The 24763-nt window shown below is 40.7% G+C and overlaps 1 protein-coding gene across 1 annotated transcript; it reads right to left on the bottom strand.

Annotated features, from left to right (window-relative positions):
* Positions 1–1826: 1826 nt before the first annotated feature.
* Positions 1827–24526, bottom strand: LOC113413147 (protein Cryzl2-like). Its single transcript, XM_026669200.2, has 10 exons — positions 24370–24526; positions 20714–20870; positions 14362–14458; positions 11206–11264; positions 9808–9873; positions 9104–9213; positions 7156–7237; positions 6282–6463; positions 4494–4722; positions 1827–3301 (listed from the first exon to the last, which is right to left on the bottom strand). Exons 1-10 carry the CDS (start codon positions 24477–24479, stop codon positions 3233–3235), a joined length of 1161 nt encoding a protein of 386 aa, XP_026524985.2. The 5' UTR covers positions 24480–24526; the 3' UTR covers positions 1827–3232.
* Between the last annotated feature and the right edge of the window lie 237 nt (positions 24527–24763).

Here is a 24763-nt window from a genome sequence, read left to right as displayed (position 1 = left end):
TATAAATAAATAATAATCTAGTTCTAGTGGTTATAAATAAATAACAAATTCATAGCATTGGAAGGAATCTTGGAGATCCTAGTCCAACTCCCATCTCAGGTAGAAAACTATCATTTCAGACAAATGGTTATCCAATCCATCAGAATTCATGTAATTGGATGGGGGACAGGAGTATTTAGAATGCATGACTTTCAAAGAGTTTTATCCATGGCTGTTGCAAGAGCGCACCCAGACATAAACTGTGTTCAAACAACATGCTAGACTAGGCTAAAGTGGGATTGGATGGTTTCTGTTTCAGTGTTTTACAATAATATCAAGCTATTGTGTTGCATGAGCCACAATTGGAAAGCTTTTACATACATGATAAGATTGTTCATCAGGACTTAGCAAATAAAATAAGCGAAGGAATTTTGTTCCATTTACTGAGCCTTATGGGTTCCTATGACCTTCTAATTAAACATTGTGTAATTCAGGAAATAAAAAGAGGTGTTATTATGTGAAAGATGACTAATGTGCACACCAGATCCTGAAGAAGCATAGTTGGGTTCCTCTTTTCTCTTAGCTGTTCTATTTGAACATTTAAAGATACCTTATTATTTCCTGTTAAATGGATATGATCTTTTTAGGACTTGTTGTATCAAAGATTTAGGGAGAACACACACATCCAACAATAAAAAGCCAACAAATCAGAGAAATGAATGATCTGATCTATCTTCAGATCATATAGTTTTTTCACCCTCTAAAATGAATGAAAAAGTGTAATTCAGATATAATTTAAAATAAAGAAGTAATCTCTGTTCAAACTCTGAGAAGGCATTCTGAAACAATGTAATTTGTTTCAATCCTATGGGCCTTTCCCTGTGGTTGATCTGAACTGTATTTGCCAATCTTTGGGTCAGCAGGAAATTATATCAACCTCTATTTCCAAGTACATTGCAATTTACCACATTGCATGAACCCAGTCTGCTATTCAGACAATGGAAAGAATCGAAGACAGGCAGCCAATTTCTAAATACCACATTTGAAAGAAAGATGATGCAGGCCCATTTAACAAAATGCATAACCAAGCCATCCTATTTCTTAAAATTAGCACTATTCCTGCCATGGGGCAATAAACTATTTAGCCAGGCTGTTAACCCAATGCAATTTTTTAAATGAGATATGCAACTGACTGAGACTCTTTAGATTTTAAAAAATTGAAGAAAATAACACAGAAAATTGGGGGGTTGTGTCTTACTCAGATCTCAGTTATGGGGTTTCTGGTTTCTGTTCTTGTCTAACCCATTCATAGTTCAGGATTAAATTGCTGAATAGAAGTGAAGAGCAATGTTGAGAACTTAAAATAGTCCTTGTCTACAGCCTCCTCACAGTCAGGAGGAGTCAACAATTAGTGACCTGTACTCCTTAGTTACCAACTAAAAGAAATGGAAGAGATGTATGGAAATAACATCTGAAGAGATGCTAGTAGGTTGGGTCTTGGACTGTGCTGCTAGCATAAATGAGACAGATTCTAGAATTAGATATAGTGAAAAGCAAGCACAAATGATGTAATTTATTGTTAATAACATTAATCATACAAAACCAAAGTATTATAAAATATATTAGACATGGGGGAAGAATGAAAGAAAAAAATGTATAAATCAACATCCCTTCTTCCTGTTCATGTACACGACTTGATGGCAAAGTTATCACCCCACCTCACCCTTAAGTTCACTTAGACAACTCACAAGATTGCCACACATCACCCATATCTGTAGGAGTTTCATCATACATTAAATCTTTAGGAATGTGCTTACACCAGATGCAATGATGAACAGAAACAACTCTTCAGGGAAAAGTATATATTTTTATTCATAAAAAAAAGAAAGTAATCCAAAATACATACAGGTTATCATCATTTTTACTTTCCTCAAGATACAATAGTTTTCTCAATATTCCTATTCCCCTCCAGTCTGCTATCTCTCTTCAAGTTCAAAAGAAATCCCCCCGATACTGTGCAGAACAATAAACCAGTATCACTCTATTATTCCTACATTTTATTTTAGTATCATGCGCACAATTGTTGCTAGGCAGAGTTCCTTACAGCCTAATCTTCAAAGCCCAAAGAGTAGAGTTAGCTCCTGTGTCTTGGCTTGGAAGCTTCAGGAGAGAACATCGCCCCAAGCCAAAGTATACTGAGGTGTCTGTACAATATCTAGAATCTTCAATAGCAGAAAAGGTGGAATAAGACCAATCACCAACCTTGGATTCTGATGGAAGCTACAGACGGAATGGGGTGTTTAGATGCTGACCCTTGGCCACACCCTCTTCACTCCCAGCTGTTGTGGTTTACCAGCAGCAGGTGCGGATGGCAGAACTCCCTGATAGCGAGGACTCGGACGAGGTGGTGATGCAGGGATGGGGCCAGGAATATCGGAGAGTGGGGTACTGCCTTCGGAGCTTGTGGAGTCTGGCAGCAGTGACGCTGAGGACCCCGGGGAGCCTGTGCCCAATGCACTTAAAGGAAAGAGCAGCTGAAGCAGCAAGGGAGACTCGGGAGTAAGGCTGGAATGTGATGGCCTCTCCCATAGGGGATAAAAGCCAGCCCTCAGGGATGTGTTCTTTGCAGGAAGCAAAGAAGTTCTTTAGACTCTGAATTCTCGTCAAAGCCCTGCTTACTCCGGTTTGTTTTTGAAACTTCTGTCAGTGGATATTTCATCAGTAATTAGTCTTCTGTTCTTGGCAGCCGTTCGCAACCTTGAAAGGGCTTGCTTTTGATATCGGACAGTTAGCTTTAACTGACTCTTGGCTGGGAATGTGCAGAATTCCCAGCACTACATTAAAAAAGGTTTACTTTTTTACAGTTTGTGTTTAATTTGAACAAGGCTTGGGTCAGAACACCAGCCAACCATTGCCACCAAACTATAGTTTTCCTCCTCCACTGATCCACTTCCAGCAACTGTCCACCACCAATGGTCTCTGGCCCTCCACCCCAAGCCTTTTATCCCTGCCCATTCCCCGAGGCAGGGTTAAACATGGGCTTTTTGCTGCACAGGACAAATAGCTGCCAGCCAGTAGCTGGTGCCTAAACATCCTAGATCCATTACAGAAATGTTAAAAAAAATCAATGTGTTTGGCTAGAAAGTTCCTCTTGTAATCCAAAAAGGCCTGTTGCAGGCTGATTGGTTTGAACTCAGTGACATCTTCTCACTTCAGCAGGAAGTAGCACTGAAGATACATTTTCCGAAGAGGTTTAATTCATTGAGATGACAATTTTTCCTGTAGATTTACGTTGAATTATATGTGCAAATGCTTCATTTACCTGAAGAGCAATTCAAAGAAAGGATCTGAACACTGAATGTATTACAAAGTTGGAGGTATAAATCTCATATATTCACTATGCAATAAACATACAAACACGTCCTATAAGTACATTTTATGGCACCAAGTATATTCCTTGAAAGTTGCAAGCATAGATTGTTTTGCTTTTATCCCCAGTGGCATAAAACTAGATAAAAGCAGAAACTTGGTTTGGTGGATTGGAAAATTTTACAGAAAGCCACAATTATGCAAGGTCAGAAAGAATTCCCCGGTTCCTCCTGAAACTGAATGTAAGAATCTAGATAAAATCCAATTAAAGATACTATTTAAAGAAAATGGTTTCCATAATTAAAGACAATGACCAACATTAAAGCTTTTCCCAAGTTAATTGTGGGAGTTAAATTTGCATGTATTAAATGAGATATGAAAAGCAATTGGACTCTTAATTAGAAACAATTAGTGATAAATAGATTGGATGAACTGAAAGATTCCATCATTATTTTCAACTACATACTAGCATGGCAAAGCTGTGGAACCATTCCTCTTAAAGAGAAACCTCATTTCATTATTATTTCAAGTTTTACCTGTTCTTTCCCAAGAATTTGGCATAACATACATCCTAGACACCAACGTCATCTTAATATTCATATGAAGAAGAGTTGAGAATTGAGAGATAAGAGGCTAACCTCCTAAATTTCACAGATGAGCAAGGATTTGTAGTCATGCCTTCCCTGCCTGAATCTAAAATGGAAATGCAAGATTGGAAATACTTGCATTTCATGTCTTTGCCAGTGGCTAATACCATCTGCTCTACATTTCCTGTGGGAAAAACTTATTTACTCCATAACAGAGCTTTATCTTCAACAAACATTGCGGTAATGGTTGCCTATACCACTCACTATACTGACAAAATTACTAGATTTCAGTAACTTGCAACATTTAAATTTATGGATGACTTTTTATTCAGAAAGCCAATTTATACTCCAGTCCTATACAGAAAGCAGTTGTGATAAATCTGAGCTATGCTTTTTTCCAAAGATAAAGGATTGACAATATTATCCTGGAAAATAACAGCAGGACACCCAATTTCATTAGAGCCTTTTTTTTTCATTGTTATAAAGACTGTCCATTGGACAATCCAAGAAATTCTGCAAAAGCTTCAAAACTGTTAAAATCAAGCTTCTTCTCTTTACCTCCTCTAGTTTGAACACTCCTCCTACGTGAGGCTGGATTTGACCCTCTTGATAATATGAAAGAGCTGAAGAAATGGTTGAGGAGAAGACTGGGAACTCTTCATCCTGGTACCGGCCCCAGAATAATCCCAGAGCAGAGATGTTTTTTAGAAGCAGTATGTTGGCTGGAATGGGAGGTATTGTTCCTCCAGCAAAACCAACGACCACAATTCTGCCTTCAAAAGCCAGACTGCAATAATAAAGAAGAGACTCAGAGATTAGAACTTGGATCAATAGTTAATATAGCCGCTCCATAACACTTCAAAGGGATCGACATTTATTCCTGAATGGATGGATATCAAGTCATCAATTAAAGCAGAAGGGTTGTTTCTAAAGAGAAAGAGCAGATGTACAGTTCCTATGAAATTATACAAAGGGCTGTGCTAGATGGGTTCAGAAACAAAGGGTTTAAAGCAGTTTACAGGTAGTCCTCAACTTATGACCATAATTGGGAATCAGAATTTCAGTTGCTAAGTGATGCAGTTGTTAAGCAAGTCATCACACGAGTGGACTTGATTTTGTGATCTTTTATTATCATGGTCTCTGGGCAAATCATGTGGTCATTCAGTGAATCACAAGGTTGTTAAGTGGATCATGCTTCTCCCATTAACTTTGCTTATTAGAAGGCAGCTGGGAAGGTTAAAATTATGATCACATGATTGCAAGTCACTGCAATTGTTATAAATGTGAGCTGGTTGCCAAGTACCTTAATTGCAATCTAATTACCATGGGGGTGGTGTGATGGTCGTAACTTTGAAGATGGGTCATATATCAGCACCATTGTAACTTTGTAGTGCTGTTAAATGAATGGTTGTAAATTGAGGACTAACTGTAAAACAGGAATGGAGAACTAGTAGCCTTCTAGATGTTGCTAAACTATAACTCCCAGAATCCCCAGCTATATACTAACAAGGACTGCTAGGTGTTGGAATTCAGCAAAAGCTCACAGATTGTCCATCCACTGTAACTAATATTTTGGATACAACGAGTGAAGGGTTTCTAAGAATAGAACATTGTGACCAAGATATTGGAGATATTCAAAATTTATCAAAATTTATCAAACATTTTCAGGTCACATTATCAAGAAAATGTCTCTCACCTCATGAAAATCAGATACATTTACAGAAGATAAATGTGATTAAACATTTGCAAAAGTGATTAAACATTTAAACATTTTCTACTGTTAAGAGAAGTTATAATGAATTCTTCCCCTCTAATTTATTCTGAGGTACTTTAAAGAGATATTTTTCTATCAGTTCTCAGATGCACTGCAAACCATGCACTAAAGGTTCAGATTTTGGGAATTCAAGTTTATTTCCAAGCAGGTAATGATTATGCACCTTGCCTGGCTAGCAAGAAATGGCCCTAATTTGACCTACTTTCAAGTGGTGAACAGCTAGTCCAAATAAGTCAGAATAGCCTTGTATCAAATAATAACCTATATCTATATCAAACAGCCATTCCTGCAGTTCTAAAATTGCTATAAAATTCACACCAAATTTAGGAAAAAGCACAAAACCCTGTACACCTTTACCCTACTCTCTGTAGCCCTTGCCTTAAAAAACAAAAAAGATCCAATCTGAGTTGGTCACCAAGACCAAAAGTTTTGTCTTCCAAGTTTTCGATCTCATGCTGAAGCCCATCCTCAGGATTGGATCCTGCAATGCCATAATATTCGCCTTCGTTTGTGAAATCAAAAGGTTGTCCAATTTCGCTGTCCAGAAGAAATAGATCACGGCTTTAACCCACCTATGCAATGCCTGCTTGAAGATGTCTCCACCAAAGAGGTCAATAACCACATTAACTCCCCTGTTTGCTGTCAGCTTCTTCACCTCTTCTTTCAGACTAGCCTCGTTGTAATTCACACTCTCAACAGCTCCTTTCTGGGTAGCCAGGTGGCATTTACTGTCACTTCCTGCTGCTGCTATCACCTGCAATCCCAAAAGACAACTGTACATTCTTCCAACTGACATGGTTGCATTATTATAACAGATTAGCCCTTTCCATTCGCGGTTAAAGCCAAAAGAGCTTTCCCTAGCTTTGAACCGTCCAACATATCCACCATAATTTCTAGGCACCAGGGGTCACAGAACTGTGTTGATGTCCCAACACACTTAGCATGCAGTAGGTTAGAGCTCTAACATTAATTTGGATGGAATCTAAGATGAAGGGTCTGGTTGCATTTTCTGGTTTCTTCCGTGTTTTTCTTCATAATTAAAATTAATGCTATTTTCTCCAAGGAAGGCTTATTGAGAGGAGAACTGCCCATTATTCTTCTTTCACTCTGCCGTTTTAGAGCAGCCTTTAGAACAGAGCGGTGAGCTGCTTATGAGAGAAATAATTGAAAACTTATTTTCTTTTCATCTGGCAAGGCTCTCTCTTGCTGGTGAACTGGTAAGGAACTCTTGTAGGAATGACAACTCTGAACACTGCAGTATGATAAAGAAAGGTAATTTTTTGAGTAGAATCTTGTGTGTTAACAACCTCATTGTTACCTGATTTTACAGAAGAAATGATTATTTGAAACCAGAAGTGGCAAAGGAGTTTTCAAGATGTTTTAGCATCCTTGTCTGATTTGGAAGATTGCTTAGATATATACTAATGCTGGTGAAAAAAGGCATACCTTTGCTTTAAGGACACTAGCTGCAACATCTACAACTGCAAGTCCTGTAGCACCAGCGGCTGCAGTCACCAAAACAGTTTCTCTGCAAAAAATACAGAAGCGTAGTTTGAGACTGGAGAGATGTATTACATGCGGATGATCTAAAACAGATCTCCAAACTTGGCAACTTTAAGACCTGACTTCAACTCCCAGATAATTCCCAGCCAGTATGGCTGGCTGAGGAACTCTGGGAGTTGAAGTCCACAAGACTTAAAAGTTGCCAAGTTTGGAGATCCCTGATCTAAAACAGGGCTGTCAAACTCCCGGCCCATGGGCTGGATACGTCACGCGCTGGCCATGCCCACGACTGGTTTAGTGAAGGGGGGAAAGTCCCGATACATCACGTGACACCGCCATGGCCCCTGATCTAAAACATTAAAAGTCTATCTGGCACACTTCCTTATTTCACTCCACCCCAGTGTCCGCCTACATTATTAGGCTCACTATGAAGAAAACTAGACCCATCAAATCAGACTGAGATCACACATCCAGAACTGCTTTGCTATGCTCCTTTCTCGTCCTTCCATAGCTAACAAGAAGTCATGCTGCCCTAAATCTGGACCTGCCATAGCACATCCTTAGCACACACCTGGAATAGATCTACGCTGTTCTGTTCTTCATATAGCTTTAACAGGCACACATTTTAAGGGACATAGTTGGTAGTTTCCTTAATTAGAATTCCAGCCCTATCCAATATCCTTCATTGTGTGAAATGCCTTCTCTAACTGATAAGCACATTGCTCCTGGTTACTTGGTGCACTGTTTGTTTTTCTCTTTCCTGTTGTAACATTTTCATTCTTTGGTAGACAACCCCTGACCCCCTTTGGATCATTGTTTCAGAGCTATTTCCTTACTAGATTCCTCAATGCCTTCAACAATGGCAGAGTTTCTAATATATTTGAAAAGTTCTTCAAAATTCATGGAGATATTCAGAGAAGCATCTGTATCTGTCTTGAAAGTAGCTCACAATGAACCATGTAGCACAGTCAAAAGTTAGGACCACAGGAAATGTTTTGACATTTTGTATTATGTCATAAAATGCCCAGGGAGCAGATGCAAAGAAGCCAGATCAGTTGTGGATGAACATATATGTCCATCCCAGATCACAAAACTCCAAGACCCCACACCCCCATGTACCATGGATTATCCAAATAGATCTTGAGGCAGGATAAGAGAGGAAATAAACTTCCAGAACAGAGCAACTAAAGCTGGGCTGCCTTGAGTCTAGACTTAGGAGAAAACATAGCTATTGGTATGAGGGCATATCCTCTAGAAACCATTTGTGGGCCTTCATGTTGAGGCAGAGAAGCTCTGGGGATTTGGTTTCAATTTTCTCTGGGCTCCTTTAGGGGAAAAAACAGTGAAAACTTGAGAGCAAGTAAGAAATATCTCTAATTTATCTTGAGGACACATAAGGTTGGGCAAGACTGACCTAGTAGTACTTACTGCCTGTCCTAAATCTGTATTTCTTGGTCCATGACTATCTTACTGGCTGAGACAGAGAATGTAGGATTCTAAGGGCACAACATATGTCTTCTAACTTCCACAGACAGAGGTGATATAACTAAGGAAGCAGCCAACTTTTTGGACAACTACTCCTTCAGATTCCTAACTCTTAGCAATCCATTTAATTAAAAAAAACATGCCTTACTTCAAATCCGATGCACTTAAAATCTATCAACATATTAAAAATAAAAAAACTCATCTACAATATTTACAAAATTGTACATTAGAACAAACCAGGCTATAAAGTAAAATAATGGAACAATTCTGAATGACATGCAATCAGTCTAATGATCTGTTAGACACAGATCTTGGTATTTTTCATGCAGAGAAAGCCTTAAGATAGTCACCAATTATTACAGAATTGCAACACAACCCATAACTTTGTTGACCAAACAGGACTCACCCTGGCTGTGTTTGTGCTCTATGTTTCAAGGCCAAGATGGCTGTCCCATATGAAACAGGCAGTGCTGCAGCTTGTTCATAAGGTACTCCTTGGGGGATTTTCCAAAGCAACTTTTAAAAAAGAAAAGAAAATGAAATCCTGAACACAGGTTATGAGCCCTCTAAACTTATTCTCTGAACTTATCTTCAGCAATAAAGAACTTCAGAACACCAGTGACAATCCCAATTAATCTAGCACAGTTTATGAAGTAATTTTTCCAAAGATCCACAATCAACTGACATAAATATGCTGCCATTTTAACCAACAGGACAGAGGAAATTACTTTTGTGTGATCTTACAGTTGTAAATAAGTTGATTACAAGAAGGAAGAATACTCATTTTCTTCTAATTTTTCTATAACAGCAAAAACCTATCTCTTTTCCTGTTGGATAAGCTTCCTATCACTTGAACACTTGACAAGAAGACAAAAGAAATTGGTTTCTTTTGTTACTCCATATATTAACTATTCCCATTGTTCTTTCTTCTTTTAAAATTAGGTAAAATGAGCTAAATTTAATTTTTTTGAATATATAAACAAAATGTACTGAATAAATTATGAGTGATGAATATTCATGTGATCCTCTTTATCCTCTTACATATTTATATTTTTGGCTTTTACAAAGAATTTTAAAAAATATTGGGGCATTTATTTATTGTTTTCATACCTTTGAATCTGCGATGTATTCTTCTGCCAGAGCTTTTCCATTGGTCACACCAATGACACAGTCCCCCTGTCCAAAAGCATCATAACAGAACCATAAGGATAAGAAAAGTCAACATTTCCCCCCTTTTGCCAAGGACTAAAAACATATGTAAACAAGTAGAAGATATTTAAAACATCAACATTTTAATCAGCGTTTCACTAATTTAATCTTAGACTGAACAAATGAATGAATGTTTTCAAATTGTACATTAGAATGAATCAAGTTATAACTGGCATAGTGAGACAATTCTGAATGCTACACCATCAGTTTAAAGATCTGTTAGACACAGATCTCAGGATCTTCCAGAAGAGGAAAACCGCTATGCTCCAAAAGCTCTGGGCTAGGTTGATAGTTAAAAATCTTGTTATTGTTGAAAACATTTTGTAGAAAGATTAGTCACAATTTCCCACTTGGCTCCAAATGAATAAATTTAACCAAGATTTGTAAGCTTTTATTATAGCTACAGTGTGAAATATATGAAGAATAAGGAATTTTACTTAATTTAAATTAAGGGAATCTCATCAACATTGCATAAAACTCTAATGACAGAGTCTCTTGAATATTTCAAAACATTGAAAGTGTGAGATTAGAATTTGATGAGCTTCACTGCAACTCTCTGTGGTAAAGAATCCTTTTTAAATGTATTTCAGCTCATCATCAAAGAACTGAACATGAGGATAATCCACAAGTGACACTGTATTTGACTAAAATTGCATTATATTATCTTTCTCGAATTAGTTCATGAAATTAGTTCAAGCAAAATGGTATATATTGCTACTATTATATAATTGGCAACAAATTCAGAAAACTATTTTTGCTCAAAGCCTATTAGGAAGTCAGAAAAGTTGTCCAAAAATACAATAAATAATATTGGTTTCTTGTTCATTTTTCTTAAGACATTTACATTGATGCAATATGAGAATACTTCAGTTTCTAAAATTCGTTGCTAGGTTTGCTGTAAAAAAACACGGGAAGATTATCTTTCATCTTTCTTTGGATCAATGGCATTTAGGAAATTATTGTTGCTGAAAAATTAACACAATAAAGAGCACTGAAAATCTGTACTATTATGAATAAATTAGTTAATTCAAATCCATTTGGGATACATGAACAATATTCTTCCTAATTACTTTCAGAATGAAAATACTGGATAAGTTTGTGCATTTTTTTCTTAAGACATGTGCATTTATATATATTCTCTTCTCGTTCTCTTGCTGTCCTAGTTCACAGATTAGAACTGCAGTAGTCTAGTGAGCACTACCGAAGGAATTTCCATATTCTTTTTTCCTAGGCCAGGAGTGTACCAAATTTACATAACAAAATTATCTTTTAAAGCTTACTCCAAATAATCTTTCTTACTTCTTTGATGTTGGTGACAGCTTTCCCAGTCTCCACCACATCTCCTGAGTATTCCATTCCTAAAAGAGAACATCATCTCTATAATACAGAGTTATTGCATGAATCATCAGTCAGTTCCACACTAGTTGTCACATCTATCATCAGTTACTTCCCTACAAATAGCAACCATTTTGCATGCAAAGTAAAAACATAAATAACAAGGCAAATAAACTTCTTTTGTGTCTAGCAAAAGATTTAAGCCAAAGGAATAGATCTGAATTATATATGACCTTCACTGTTTTCAGGAGATGCAGGGGTAGCAAGCTCAGTAATTTTCTTTGCCTTTTACTATTAAATATACTCTGAGTATCAACTTTCTTAGGTCAAAATCTTGGTGACTTATTTATCTATCAAATTTATTTGCCACTTATCTTGCAGCTCCAATGATTGAGTAGCTTATTGACATGTTCATATAATTATCTTTGTGAAAGTAAAAAAAAAAATCATTGCTTCTTACTGAGAAGTTTTTCATTTTACTTATCTAACCTGGGATCCTGGAAGTCCCCTGGTGCTTTCCCATTCAAATACCAGTCAGGTCCTACTCTGTTGAATTTTTGAGCTAAAACAAGGCTGGGCAAGTGCTGTTACCTGCTAAGACATTTACCCCATCATCTTCTGGTGACCAATGCATTCAGTTTGGAATTCCATTTGAGACTCCAAATGCAGACTTTAGAGGTCTATCTGACCTAATTTGGAGATATTTTTCATATTTCCACCCATTTCCTACTTTTTCTTTATCTCGTCTCAAGAGTTCTGGAGAATTTGAAAATTTGCACACTTTTATGCCATTTTTCTTGACCACCAATGGGTTCTACATTATTGCCCTCCCCCTTTCTATACAGTACTTGGTGTATACATATGCATATGTATATACATACACACACACACACATATGTATGTATGGTATTCAGCTTTGTTTGGGTATTTTCCCATGTCATTATAGCTGTGCTTTTAAAGTTGTAGCGACGTTTCGGCAGAATCTCATTTGCCATCATCAGGCTTCTGTATGTACTTTCAGTCTGACTCACAGACAAACACAGTACAGAAGCCTGATGATGGCAGATGAGATTCTGCTGAAACGTTGCTACAACTTTAAAAGCACAACTATAATGACGTGGGAAAATACCCGAACAAAGCTGAATTACATAGTACCTGAAAACTTAAGAAAACAAATATAATATATATATATATATATATATATATATATATATATATATATATATATATATATATATTTGTTTTCTGAGGTTTTCGCTGGTATTTGTATGTGGATCTTTGGTTATTCGAGTTTTCTCCTGCGTAAAATTAGAAGTATCTTGGTGACGTTTTGATGAAATCTCATTCGTCATCTTCAGGCTAGAAGCACAAAGCACAAAGCCGAAGACACAAGCCTGAAGATGACGAATGAGATTTCGTTGAAACGTCGCCAAGATACTTCCAATTTTACGCGGGAGAAAACCCGAATAACCAAAGATCCGTATATATATATATATATATATATATATATATATATATATATATATATATATATATATATATATATATAGGTCTAGGTGTGTTCGGGTCTTTTCCCATGTAAGATTAAGAGTATCTTGGTGACATTTCGGCGAGGTCCCACTGGTGAGGGAGATTGGTGGTGGCGTCATGTGGCGTCATGTTCTGTTTTGGGTCCGGTGTTGGTTTTCATGGCTGGGACTCGTTTGTTGATAAGGGCTAGTTTCCAGATGTCTGGTAGGCGAAAAAGCCAACCAATCTGCAAACACCAACTCCATCAACCAATCAAGAAATAACAACACAGCCAACCTCCCCACCAGTATTTATAGAGAGATGGCAGCTCCGATCACGCTTTGCTCGCACAAGCACAAAGCCGAAAGCACCAGCCTGAAGATGGTGAGTGGGACCTCGTCAAAATGTTGCCAAGATACTCTCAATCTTACACTGGAAAAGACCTGAACACGCCAAGACCTGCATACATACATACATATATACATTGTATACATACACACACACATATAATTGTATGTATGTATATACACTCTGTGTGTGTGTGTGTCTCATACTAAAACAATTGATCTATAATCATTGCTGAGCATTGGCCAGAAGATGTCACCATGAGCACAATAAAGAAAATTTTAAAGAATGGAACAAAATATTAATACTTATTTTTTAAAAAAATCCTGTTTTTTATATTTATCTTTTTAAAAATAAATTTTATTAAGTTTTTAAGAGAGTGAAAAACAAACACCAACTAATGCAAACTAGAAAGAACAAAGATAGAGAAAATAAGAAAAAAAATCTTAAGTGGAGGAAGAAATAAAAAATAGAAAAGTTTCTGATTTCCTCTACAGCGAATATGATTACAAAATTATCTCTTATTATACAATCATATTAAAAGCTCATTTTTCTGTGATCCATTTTCTCCCCAATCTCCAAAACAAGTTATAAGTGTATTTTTTTCCATTTCATGCAACAAGTTTAAAATCAACTATAAATGTAGATATTGTCTTTTCTATTGTCAAGGAAGTTAAGTTAGCCATCTCTGCAAATTCCATATCTTCCCCAATCATTTCTCCATTGCGGGTAGAGTTGAATGTTTCCACTTTTGAGTTTAATTTAACAATAGCAATAGCACTTATATATACTGCTTCATAGTGCATTACAGCCTTCTCTAAGTGGTTTACAGAGTCAGCATATTGTCCCCAACAATTTTGGGTCCTCATTTTACCCACTTCGGAAGGATGGAAGGCTGAATCAACCTTGAGTGTGGTGAGATTTGAACGGCCAAATTGCGGGCAGTTGACAGTCAGCAGAAGTAGCCTGCAGTACTGCTCTCTAACCACTGCGCCACTCAGGCTCATTTTTTAAATCTATTGCTTCCCAGTGGTTACATCTTAGATAAAAATGTATGTCTGAAATTTGCATAGTCTTCTTATAAAGCAGGATTCTCGTTAAGAAATCTAAACATAGAAAGGGAATTAATATCAGCTTTTTTCCAATATGACACTATCAGGAGGTTAAACTGCCATTTCTATCACTGGATAAATTTATTCCAATACATCCATTGGAGAAGGCTGATCTAGCAAAGGGTTCAGATTTTGTTCTGATGTTTTCACTCACCTGGGATGAATGGAAGAGGGTGCTGATATTGGTAAAGACCCTGGCAGGCCAGTATGTCGGCAAAATTGACTCCACAGCAACAGACATGAATTCTGACCTACAAAAAAAGACAATCCATACTCCTCACACAACCAGAAAAGTCTTTGTGGGTGTAAGGAATGAGGGAGAAGGAGACAAGTTAAACCAGGGGTCTCCAACCTTGGCAACTTTAAGACTTGTGGACTTCAATTCCCAGAGTTCCTCAGCCAGCTTTGCTGGCTGAGGAACTCTGGGAATTGAAGTCCACAAGTCTTAAAGTTGCCAAGGTTGGAGACCCCTGAGTTAAACAGTTAAGTACCATGTTTTCTTCCTCTTTAGAAGGCAGCCACAATGAGTAATCTGATTACCGTATATACTGAGTATAAGCCGAGTTTTTCAGCCCATTTTTGTGCTGAAAAAACCCCCTCGGCTTATACTTGAGTCAGATTCCCTCTGAAAAAAAATATGGTGTGGAGCTCCGGAGCTGGGCAGGCGCTTCCCTGCTTCCGTGTTTCCTTTGCAACTTTTAAGCATGGGGTAATCGGAAGCAGAAAAGTTCTTGCATGAGGATATATTGTTTTCTTTTTTTAACTGTTTTTAGGGGGGGGGAAAGACCCACCGTCATGTGAGAATGCTCAGACATGAAATCTATCCGCCCGAAAATAAGTGTGTGTGAGTGTGTAGGGGATTTTAACAGAGGGAAGATGTAGGGAGAAGGCAAAAGCGACAGAAGATCCTTCAGGGGAAACTGAGGGGAGACTCACCCTTGGTCCAGATGAGCCCCTTCCCGCCCTAAGGAAGCAGAGGCAGCCAGCAAGGGCAGGCAAGCCCCGCTTCACAGACTCCGTCCGTCCTCGCTCCCACCCAAAGCCACGAAGTCCCCCAATCGCGCAGCCCAGAATCGCCCTCCCCTCAGGGGGCAGCAACGACGCCCGGTTTTTCCCGAGACAAGAAGCTCCTCCGTGCAATGAAAGCTAGGCTCGCAGGCTCAGAAAACAACGCGAGCAGAGGTCGCTTCGGCTCCGCTCGGCTTCTCCAACATCCGGCACCGCCCTGTTCTATGTGCCGGGCCCGGCAAGTCCGAGCAGCCAGCGCGTGGAGCAGGGCGGCACCGGAGATCGTTGGCTGCCTCTTTCGCAGCACGGGAGGCCTCCCCCGGCTGGCCAGCTGCTCTCCTCCTTCTCTGCCTGTTTGTTCTGTGTGACCGAGGAGGAGGAGACCGGCCGGCTGGTTGGGGGAGGCTTTCTGCGCCAAGGGAGGCGGCTGTTGGTGTCCGGCTTTGCTCCGCTTCTCCGGCGCGGCTGTTCTTTACTTGGGCAGCCGGGCGCCCGCAACAGGAAGGGAAAGGCAAAAAGCGCTTTCCCTTCCCGAGGCGACGGGAGGCCTCCCCCGGCTGGCCAGCTGCTCTCCTCCTTCTCTGCCTGTTTGTTCTGTGTGACCGAGGAGGAGACCGGCCGGCTGGTTGGGGGAGGCTTTCTGCGCCGAGGGAGGCGGCTGTTGGTGTCCGGCTTTGCTCCGCTTCTCCGGCGCGGCCCTGTTCTTTACTTGGGCAGGCGGGCGCCCGCAATGGCACCCACGGCGGCAACAGGCAGTTCCGCCCGGGCTCCGCTCAGGTTTCCGGCTGGGGCTGTCGGGAATTGCTGCCGCCGGTGCGGCCCCAGTCCCGCGTCGCCTCGGGAAGGGAAAGGCAAAAAGCGCTTTGTTCTGGGTGACCGAGGAGGAGGAGACCGGCCGGCTGGTTGGGGGAGGCCTTTCCCTTCCCGTTCCCTTCTCCTCCTCGGTCACACAGAACAAACAGGCAGAGAAGGAGGAGAGCAGCTGGCCAGCCGGGGAGGCCTCCGTCGCCTCGGGAAGGGAAAGCGTTTTGCCTTTCCCTTCCGTTGCGGGCGCCCGGCTGCCCAAGTAAAGAACAGGGCCGCGCCGGAGAAGCGGAGCAAAGCCGGACACCAACAGCCGCCTCCTCGGCGCAGAAAGCCTCCCCCAACCAGCCGGCCGGTCTCCTCCTCCTCGGTCACACAGAACAAACAGGCAGAGAAGGAGGAGAGCAGCTGGCCAGCCGGGGGAGGCCTCCCGTGCTGCCAAAGAGGCAGCCAACGATCTCCGGTGCCACCCTGCTCCACGCGCTGGCTGCTCGGACTTGCCGGGCCCGGCACATAGAACAGGGCGGTGCCGGATGTTGGAGAAGCCGAGCGGAGCCGAAGCGACCTCGGCTCGCGTTGTTTTCTGAGCCCGTGAGCCTAGAGCCAGGGCGCTTTCATTGCACGGCGGAGCTTCTTGTCTCGGGAAAAACCAGGCGTCGTTGCTGCCCCCTGAGGGGAGGGCGATTCTGGGCTGCGTGATTGGGGGACTTCGTGGCTTTGGGTGGGTGGGAGTGAGGACGGATGGAGTATGTGAAGCGGGGCTTGCCTGCCCTTGCTGGCTGCCTCTGCTTCCTTAGGGGCGGGGAAGGGGGCTCATCTGGACCAAGGGTGAGTCTCCCCTCAGTTTCCCCTGAAGGATCTTCCGTCGCTTTTGCCTTCTCCCTACATCTGGGGCTGTCGGGAGTTGCTGCCGCCAGTGCGGCTCCAGTCCCGCGTTGCCTTGGGAAGGGTGGGGCAAAACCAGGAGCCTCTGAGTCTGAGCCTCCGGTGCCGCTGCCGCTGTTGCAAAGCGCTGCCGCGGCTCTTCCTTTTTGCCTTTCCCTTCCCGAGGCGACGCGGGACTGGGGCTGCGCTGGCGGTAGCGACTCCTGACTCAGGGGGCCTCCGAGGGAGGGGAAGAGAGTGACTCCTGCCTCCCGCTGTCATCATCATCTTCTTCTTTTGGGTTAGTGAATCAATTAAACCTTTCATGATAGTGAGATCGTTTCCCAAATTAATTATTTTTATTTTTTAAATTTACCAGTAGCTGCCGCATTTCCCACCCTCGGCTTATACTCGAGTCAATAAGTTTTCCCAGTTTTTTTGTGTAAAATTAGGTGCCTCGGCTTATATTTGGGTCGACTTATACTCGAGTATATACGGTAACTTGGGAAATGCAACAAATGAAAGAATTCTTTTCCATACATGCATATAAGATTAATCTAATGAATTCTCATAATATTCCTGGCTGCTGTTTTGTGCCAGGGAAGAAGAGACCAAAAAAAGTGGATTCCTCATCTGATCCTGCATCCTTTCCACAAGGTCGATATATTGATTGCCAGAAAATGAGGGAGAAGGGGAATTTTTGTATATGTGTCTTGAGTCAGTGTTCACTCCCGGAAACTGACCGGGCAAGTGTCTGTGGTTTTCTTGGAAAGATTTTTTTGGAAGTAGGTTGCCATTGCCTCCTTCCTGGAGCTGAGTGAGTGACTGGCCCACCATCATCCAGCTGGCTTTGTGCCTAAGTTGGACTAGAAGAGATAGTCTCCTCTCTTGGTTTCTAACCACTACTCCAAATTGGCTTTCTAGAGAATAAACTAGAGATTGCATAAAGTAATCTTGTGAATAAATATCTGTCCTATCAATTCTGACTAGAAGAAATAATTTTTATTAAACTAGTAAGGAAGCTATTATAACTCCAGTTTCTTCTCAGGTTACAAACATACATTATATTATTCATAAAAATAGGCATATGTTTCTGGATTCCTTAAAAAAAGGTACTATGGTTCAGCAAGCTTTGCCAGTCATTTGCAAGATTTGGTCAAAACAATGCACCCCACTAGGATTAAGCCAGCGGTGATATTCAGCAGGTTCTGACTAGTTCTGGAGAACCGGTAGCGGAAATTTTGGGTAGTTCAGAGAACCTGCAAATACCACCTCTGACTGGCCCCGTCCCATGTATTCTTTGCCTCTTGAGTCCCAGCTGATCGGCTAGGTCTTCTTTTGTTGCCCTGCACAGGAGAACGGAGCTGAAAAGCAGGTTAGTGGGGTGGGGAGGGAATGGAATTTTTCAGTAACCTTCCCCCAGGAGTGGGGAGGGAATGGAGATTTTACAGTATCTTTCCCCTGCCACGCCCACCAAGCCACGGCCACAGAACCGGTAGTAAAAAATTTTGAATCCCACCACTGGATTAAGCATAATACTATAGACAGACTAAAAGCTTCTAGAAATGAAACAATATATACCAAGAGCTGAACAAGCTTCTAAATTTGAGGGAAACGACTGTCCTAGGAAATTATTTTCGCTGTTTTATGTTAATCCAATAAAATGTAGTGGGGATTCAACTACCACCAAATTTTTTATTTCTTCTTTTCAACAGGACATTATTTTTTTATTGTCTATTAATCATGTTGTCAGCCTTTTTATGGTCTCTTTACAAGCTGTCTGAGTAGGAGATGACATTCTGTCTTTTCAAAGCATACCAGTTTTGATTAGTGCATTGCAAACATTAGACAGCTTCCATGACCTAATCAACAAGAAATCCACAAGTCTGAAAAATGTCAGTTCTCTGTGAAAAATCCTCATTTGCATTCTCTTATAATAAGCACAGCCTCTTTTCCCATATGCATCACTGCATGTTGAAAACTCCTAGCTTAATATCTCAAAACATGATTGAAGAAGACATTCTAATCTTTGCTTTAAAAGCCCAACCTATGATCAATTTAACAAGCAAATAAAATAAATGGGAAATATAATTTATAAATGTAATCATTTTCCAAAGGACTAGTTGTGTTAATCAGCATCTTAAAAACTAACCGTAACCTGATAGCATTGGCTTTCACGGATCATATTCCACACCTTTGGATGCAGTCAGTAAATGCTGCCAGAAATTCATTTTTTGGAAGATAATAACCTATATTTTATGCTTTCCAGTTACAGGATCACTTTTCTGCTATACGTAGCAAGCAGATATAGCATATATAAGATATGGCTTCTTGTTGTCAAGTGATGCTAAAGCAAACAATATTTTTTGTATTTTCACACAGATGTAAGAGTCATTGGGATGAAATCCTTGGTGTTCTATGAGCCTGGTTCTTTTCTTGCAGATGCTTCATTACCCAACTAGGTAACATCACTAGGTAAAGCAGAAGGATTTACTCTCATTTTACAAACTAGTTGCTTGCCATGTCAATGTTGGTGGGAGTGGTCTTGGTGGCTCCTTGGTGGCTATTGTTTACTATTAGCTTGTTTGTTTTGAATTGTCAGAGAGCACCAAGGACCTAACCATTCAATCCTGAACTACAAATGTTCTCTTCCATCAGAGTTGCTGGTTTTCATTAACAGGGAATAAAAGGACATGATTTTCTTGGTCTGTTTTAAGCGTTGGTTCATGTGTTACCTTTTCCCATATAGCAAACTGACCCTACAAATGCTTTTTCCAGGTGCCTGAATTATCTACATGCAACCTAGCAAGAACATCTTAAGATGCTTCAGAAAGAACTGGCTCTTTCATTCCCAACTAACAATGCACTATCAGGTAGTCCTTGGCTAATAATGGCAATTGGGACCTGCAACTCTGTTGCTAAGTGGCATGACAGTCAAGCAGGATGTCATATGACTGTGCCAACTTACATTGGCAATTCCAGTTGTGATTGTTAAGAAAATCCTGTACAGTCATTGGGTGTGACAATACATTTGTGACCTTCTGCCAACTTCCTCACTGACTTTGCTTGTCAGATTGAAGCTCACAAATGGCCACCTCGTAACTGCAAGGTATTGTGACTGTCATAATTGCTAGCTGGTTGCCAAGCATCCAAATTATGATCATGTGGCTGTAGGGATTCTGCAACGGCCACCGCTTCAAGGACTGGCCATATGTCTCTATGTTCAGTGCTGTTGTAACTCTAAACAGTTGCTAAATGAGTAGTTGTTAACTAAAGGCTACTTATAAATCAGTAGGCTAGAAACTATTTGCATAGATTAGTAAATTCTTTATAAAACTGTAGTAATAGTGCAATTTTCTTTCAACCATTTTGTTTGACTTCCTTTCCAGAGGGCCTTTAAGAAATGAGAAATTAATCACATTATTTACTCAGGCCAGATGGATACTTATACCTAGGAAATGGGCCATGGGACAAGATGATAAAAATCCAAGAGTGGGGGGAAGGAAGGGAGGAAAAGGGTATAGCTGTAGTCATTCAACATCTGTAGCAAGTTAGTCTTAAATGGAAAATAGATGTAGTCCAATTATATCCCACAGTTTTGAACTGTATTCAAAGAGGATTCCTTTCAAAAGCCTGATCAGAAAAAGAAAGAAGTCTTACCAGAGATCTGAATGGAATGTTTCCAATTGGCCTGAATTGAAAAGGCCGAAGACCACACTCTGCCCAATCTGTTTTAAGCAGACATTCATGGTGATCTAAATCCTACAAACAAAACCATCTTAACTGATCCTGTAGGAAAACTTTCAACCCTAGCGTTGTTACTTGCTTACCTCATGCGACTGAAGCAAAGCAGATGGGACATCCCTCACAACCAATGGCTTTTTCAGTTCAGTGCACAGTACTGCTCGATAGGTCCTCTGGGACTGCAAGAAGACAATGCTGTCTGGAGAAATGGGGTCCCATGGTTTAAGTCCAAAAATATTATTCCTGTAAAAAAGAGAGGCCACGGAGGCATGATTCTTAGAGCACTCACTCAGCTTACTCATTTTTTCTTTAACTTTCTTTTCTAAATAGCATTTCATGAATCTGATATTTGCAAATGCAAATGATCATATGATCCATTTTTATAATTGCAAACTTGTGCAATAAAGGTTTGATCTCAAGAACATTAATGTTGTATAACATTATGTGATTTGAGGTTCTCTCCGCATCTTCCCAATGAAACCACATAGGGCTGCAGTCCCCAACCCTCGGTCCACGGCATGCCAGAAACCGGGCCACCCAAACTAAGCCCCATCCAAAGGATGCAGGTAGCACACAAAATCATGCTCCCTCCAGTCCAGTCTATGGAAAAACCTTTATCCATGGAACTGGACTGTGAGTTCCAGTCTTGCCTTAGGCAGAAAGCCAGCTGGGTGACCACGGACCAGTCATTCTGTCAGCCCTAGGAAAAAGGCAACGGTAAATTACAGGTAGTCCTCAACTTACAACAGTTCATTCAGTGATCGTTCAAGGTTACAACAGCACTGAAAAAAGTGACTTATGACCATTTTTCAGCTTTTTTGTTGCATACAAAAGGTCGTATGATCAAAATTCAGATGCTTGGCAACTGGTTCATATTTATGACCTTTGCTGTGTCCCAAGGTCACGCAATCACCGTTTGCAACCTTCTGACAAGCAAAGTTGATGGGAAAGCTATATTCACTTAACAACCAGATTACTAACTTATCAACTGCAGTGACTCACTTAACAACTGTGGCAAGAAATGTCATAAAATGGGGCAAAGCTCACTTAACCCACGTCTCACTTAACAGCAGAAATTTTGGGCTCCATTGTGGTTGTACTTTGAAACACCTTGCCAAGAAAACTGTAGGGATTTGTCTAGGCAGTCTTAAAAGCATTACACAAAATCTCCCCATTGCTCAGTCTCCAGGTTCTCCAGACTAAATGTATCTAGCAATTTCAATGCTTCCACATAGAATTGATTTTCCAGGTCACTGCTCATCACAGTTTCTTTTCAAGTAATACTTTTTCATTTATTTCCAGCCTTCCTAATATGAAACAAAAGCATACGGACATGTCGAAAGCCTTCAAGAGGCAATACCCTCTGTCTTCCCTGAATGTGCACAAAGATAACAATGCAGTAGAGCACCTGTGGTGATCAAACTAAGGATATCACAGTGGTGTTCTATCTCAACCTCTCCTGGGTGCCTTTGACTTAGAATACTTAGAATACTTATTCATTCCATTCAATATAGATTTTGTGTAATGGATACCTGGAGGTTGCTAAGTGAGAATTTATTGCAGCTAAAGCTTTTCTTTCTCGATCTCCCTTAGGTTTCCTAACTAAGTATGGTAATACTTGCAGCAATCATCACTATCTTCTTTACTTTGTGAATTTAATTTTCCTCCCATTTTATTGTTTAAAATCACCTACTTCAAACGATATCCCCACCCCAATTTTTTTCATTTAATAGATTGCAGCCCATAAAATATTGTAACTTTGTTCACCTGTGAATTACACAAAGGCTATCTGTTTTAGATTTTTTGAAAGATAAATAATCAGATTATAAAAATCTCTTCGTGGGAATTCAAAATTCTCAGGCTGGAAGATTGCAGAAAAGTAATTGTTTTTAACTTTAAGAAACTGGCAAAAAATCCAGACTTTGATATATATTCCAAAGGTCTTGCAGTAAGCTAGTTCTGTAAATCATTTTTAAGATTTCAAAGCTTGTTAAGTGCTAAATAATAAATGTTTCATCTAATTTTAAAAGCAATGTATCATTTCTGAATTTGTTTCTCCATTTTTGAATTTGTCTCTTTAATAGGTAAATCCATTTAGAAAAGTGGCTGAATTTGACTCCTGTGCACAGCCTGAGATCACACTTGACTAGTTTTAAGGCATTATGTAACGCCACACACATAAACATAGCACAAAATCCTCCAGTTTCTCCAAAGGCACAGAAGTCTGAACTGTCCACACAAGCATCAGGCAAAGAGAGCACAATTAACGGCAGCATCCCCTTCCAGATATAGCACATATCTTCTAGCATCTATGACTTTGCCAGGTGGGAAGTTCAAGGGAAGATAAGGCTCGGTCTGACTTACAAGAACAAAATAGCCACCCCATCGGAAATTAATAGACAACCATACTGCAACTCATTGACCAAGCAGTTGAAAGAGGAATAGTGCAAAAGAAAAACTACAAGTATCTCATCTAAAAAAACAACAACCCATAGAGTAATTTGTCTCAGGCTAGCATATTGTAGTAATTTATCATGAATATGCCTGTTAGGTTCCATTTTATGCATTCAGCCTGCCCATTAAGAAATTGCAAGAATGGTTTTTTAGTTGGCTGTTTTCTTAACATTGACCTTCACAAACTCAAATTTGAGTAGGCTGCCAAGGGATGGGCCAGGTCAGCAGTGGCAGCCTTGTGCTCATTCTAGTATGTTAAATAACGGAGAAAAGGGGGAGGGATTAAGAAGACACCCACCGCAGTCTGGACAGGCTGCATAGGCCTAATTTATTCAGTATTTGTAGTACAACCTCATTCAGTTGCAACCTCATTCAGTTGTTACTGACCACGTTCTTAAAGAGGAATTGAGAAATTTGCACAACTTGCACTTCTCATTTGCTTGATCCTGCAGCAAATGATTAAGTTATTCAAGAGGGAGAAACGTTGCATTGAAAAAGAAGCAGGGGAGTAATGAAATCCAGGAGAGTTGCATGTAGAGAAGCTCAAGGCAGAAAGAAACAAAACCCATTGGAAAAATATAGAAAAGGTACAAAAGCTTGAAGAGAGAGCCTGAGCGAGGGTGAAAGAAGCCAGGCTGAGGAAATGCTGAGAGCCCAGAAGCTCCCATGAACTTGAATAGGCTAAAATTAGGTGGGGACATATGAATTACAAAAGAGCCCTTGAGTTCTCATGTAGTGGGAAGCTACAGCTTTGGAAAAGGGGCCAGCCAGGAAGCAGATATAAAGTGAGGCAGAGCATTAATACCACTTGCTAGTGCTAGTCAGTAAGGATTGGAGCAGGAAGAAACATGGCACACCATGTGGTGTGTGTGTGTGCACCTTACAAAACATCTCAGCGTAGGGCTGTGAACGGGGAGGCTGGATCAAAATAGAAAACGTTTGAAATGGCGAAAAGCATCGGCGCATTCAGTGCTGCCGGACAAACCACAGACCCACGTTTTTGGTGTGCGGGATTCATATTAAAGTTCAGCCCTAGTCTACTTTCCTACGAGTTGATCTCGCGGAATTCAACGCCGGCAACAAAACCAGCCGAGGAACAAAACGGGAGTTAATAGAAAGGGACCACTGGGATCCTCCTTTCCCAAACGGGAAGGAAAAAGCACCACTCGATTTTCCAATGGCCAAACTGGAAGAGGATGTTGGCTTGCAAGATTGAAAGAAGAGAAGGAGGCGGGTGGTAAGTCACTGAAGGGAAAGAGGGCATTTCCGATAAGCAAAACGCTTGCACCTGTGGGGCGCCAACCGAGAAGCGCTCCTGGCGGCCAGGCACCAACGCAGCCACATGACTCCCCTCACCATCGCCAAGCCAGGCAACTGGGCGGCGTTTGGCTTCCGCATCCGTTTCACCCCAGTCAGATCCACTGCCGTAGTCTTTGCGCTCACCTCCCACTGGAAGTTTCCTCCCACCCGACGAACTTCTTAGCCCAATGGGGACGAAGGGAATCTTCCCCCGCCTGTCCGTCATGAGTTTCTTTCCGGGAACTAGGAGACTCATCAAAACGGCCCTTAAAAAAAAAAAAAAGAAAAAAACGATCGTAGGGCTGACCGGTTCGGACGAGTCAATGGCCCGTGAAAGATTTAGAGGAGATGAAAACCCAATTCACGCCCCGCTGCGCTTGCCT

The sequence above is a fragment of the Notechis scutatus genome, chromosome 3 (assembly GCF_049901735.1).
Source record: "Notechis scutatus isolate UNSWTSFEM ecotype Mainland chromosome 3, rNotScu1.2, whole genome shotgun sequence".
Lineage (NCBI taxonomy): Eukaryota > Metazoa > Chordata > Lepidosauria > Squamata > Elapidae > Notechis > Notechis scutatus.
Note: the sequence above shows the minus strand (reverse complement) of the source record. Positions and strands in the feature narration are given on the sequence as shown.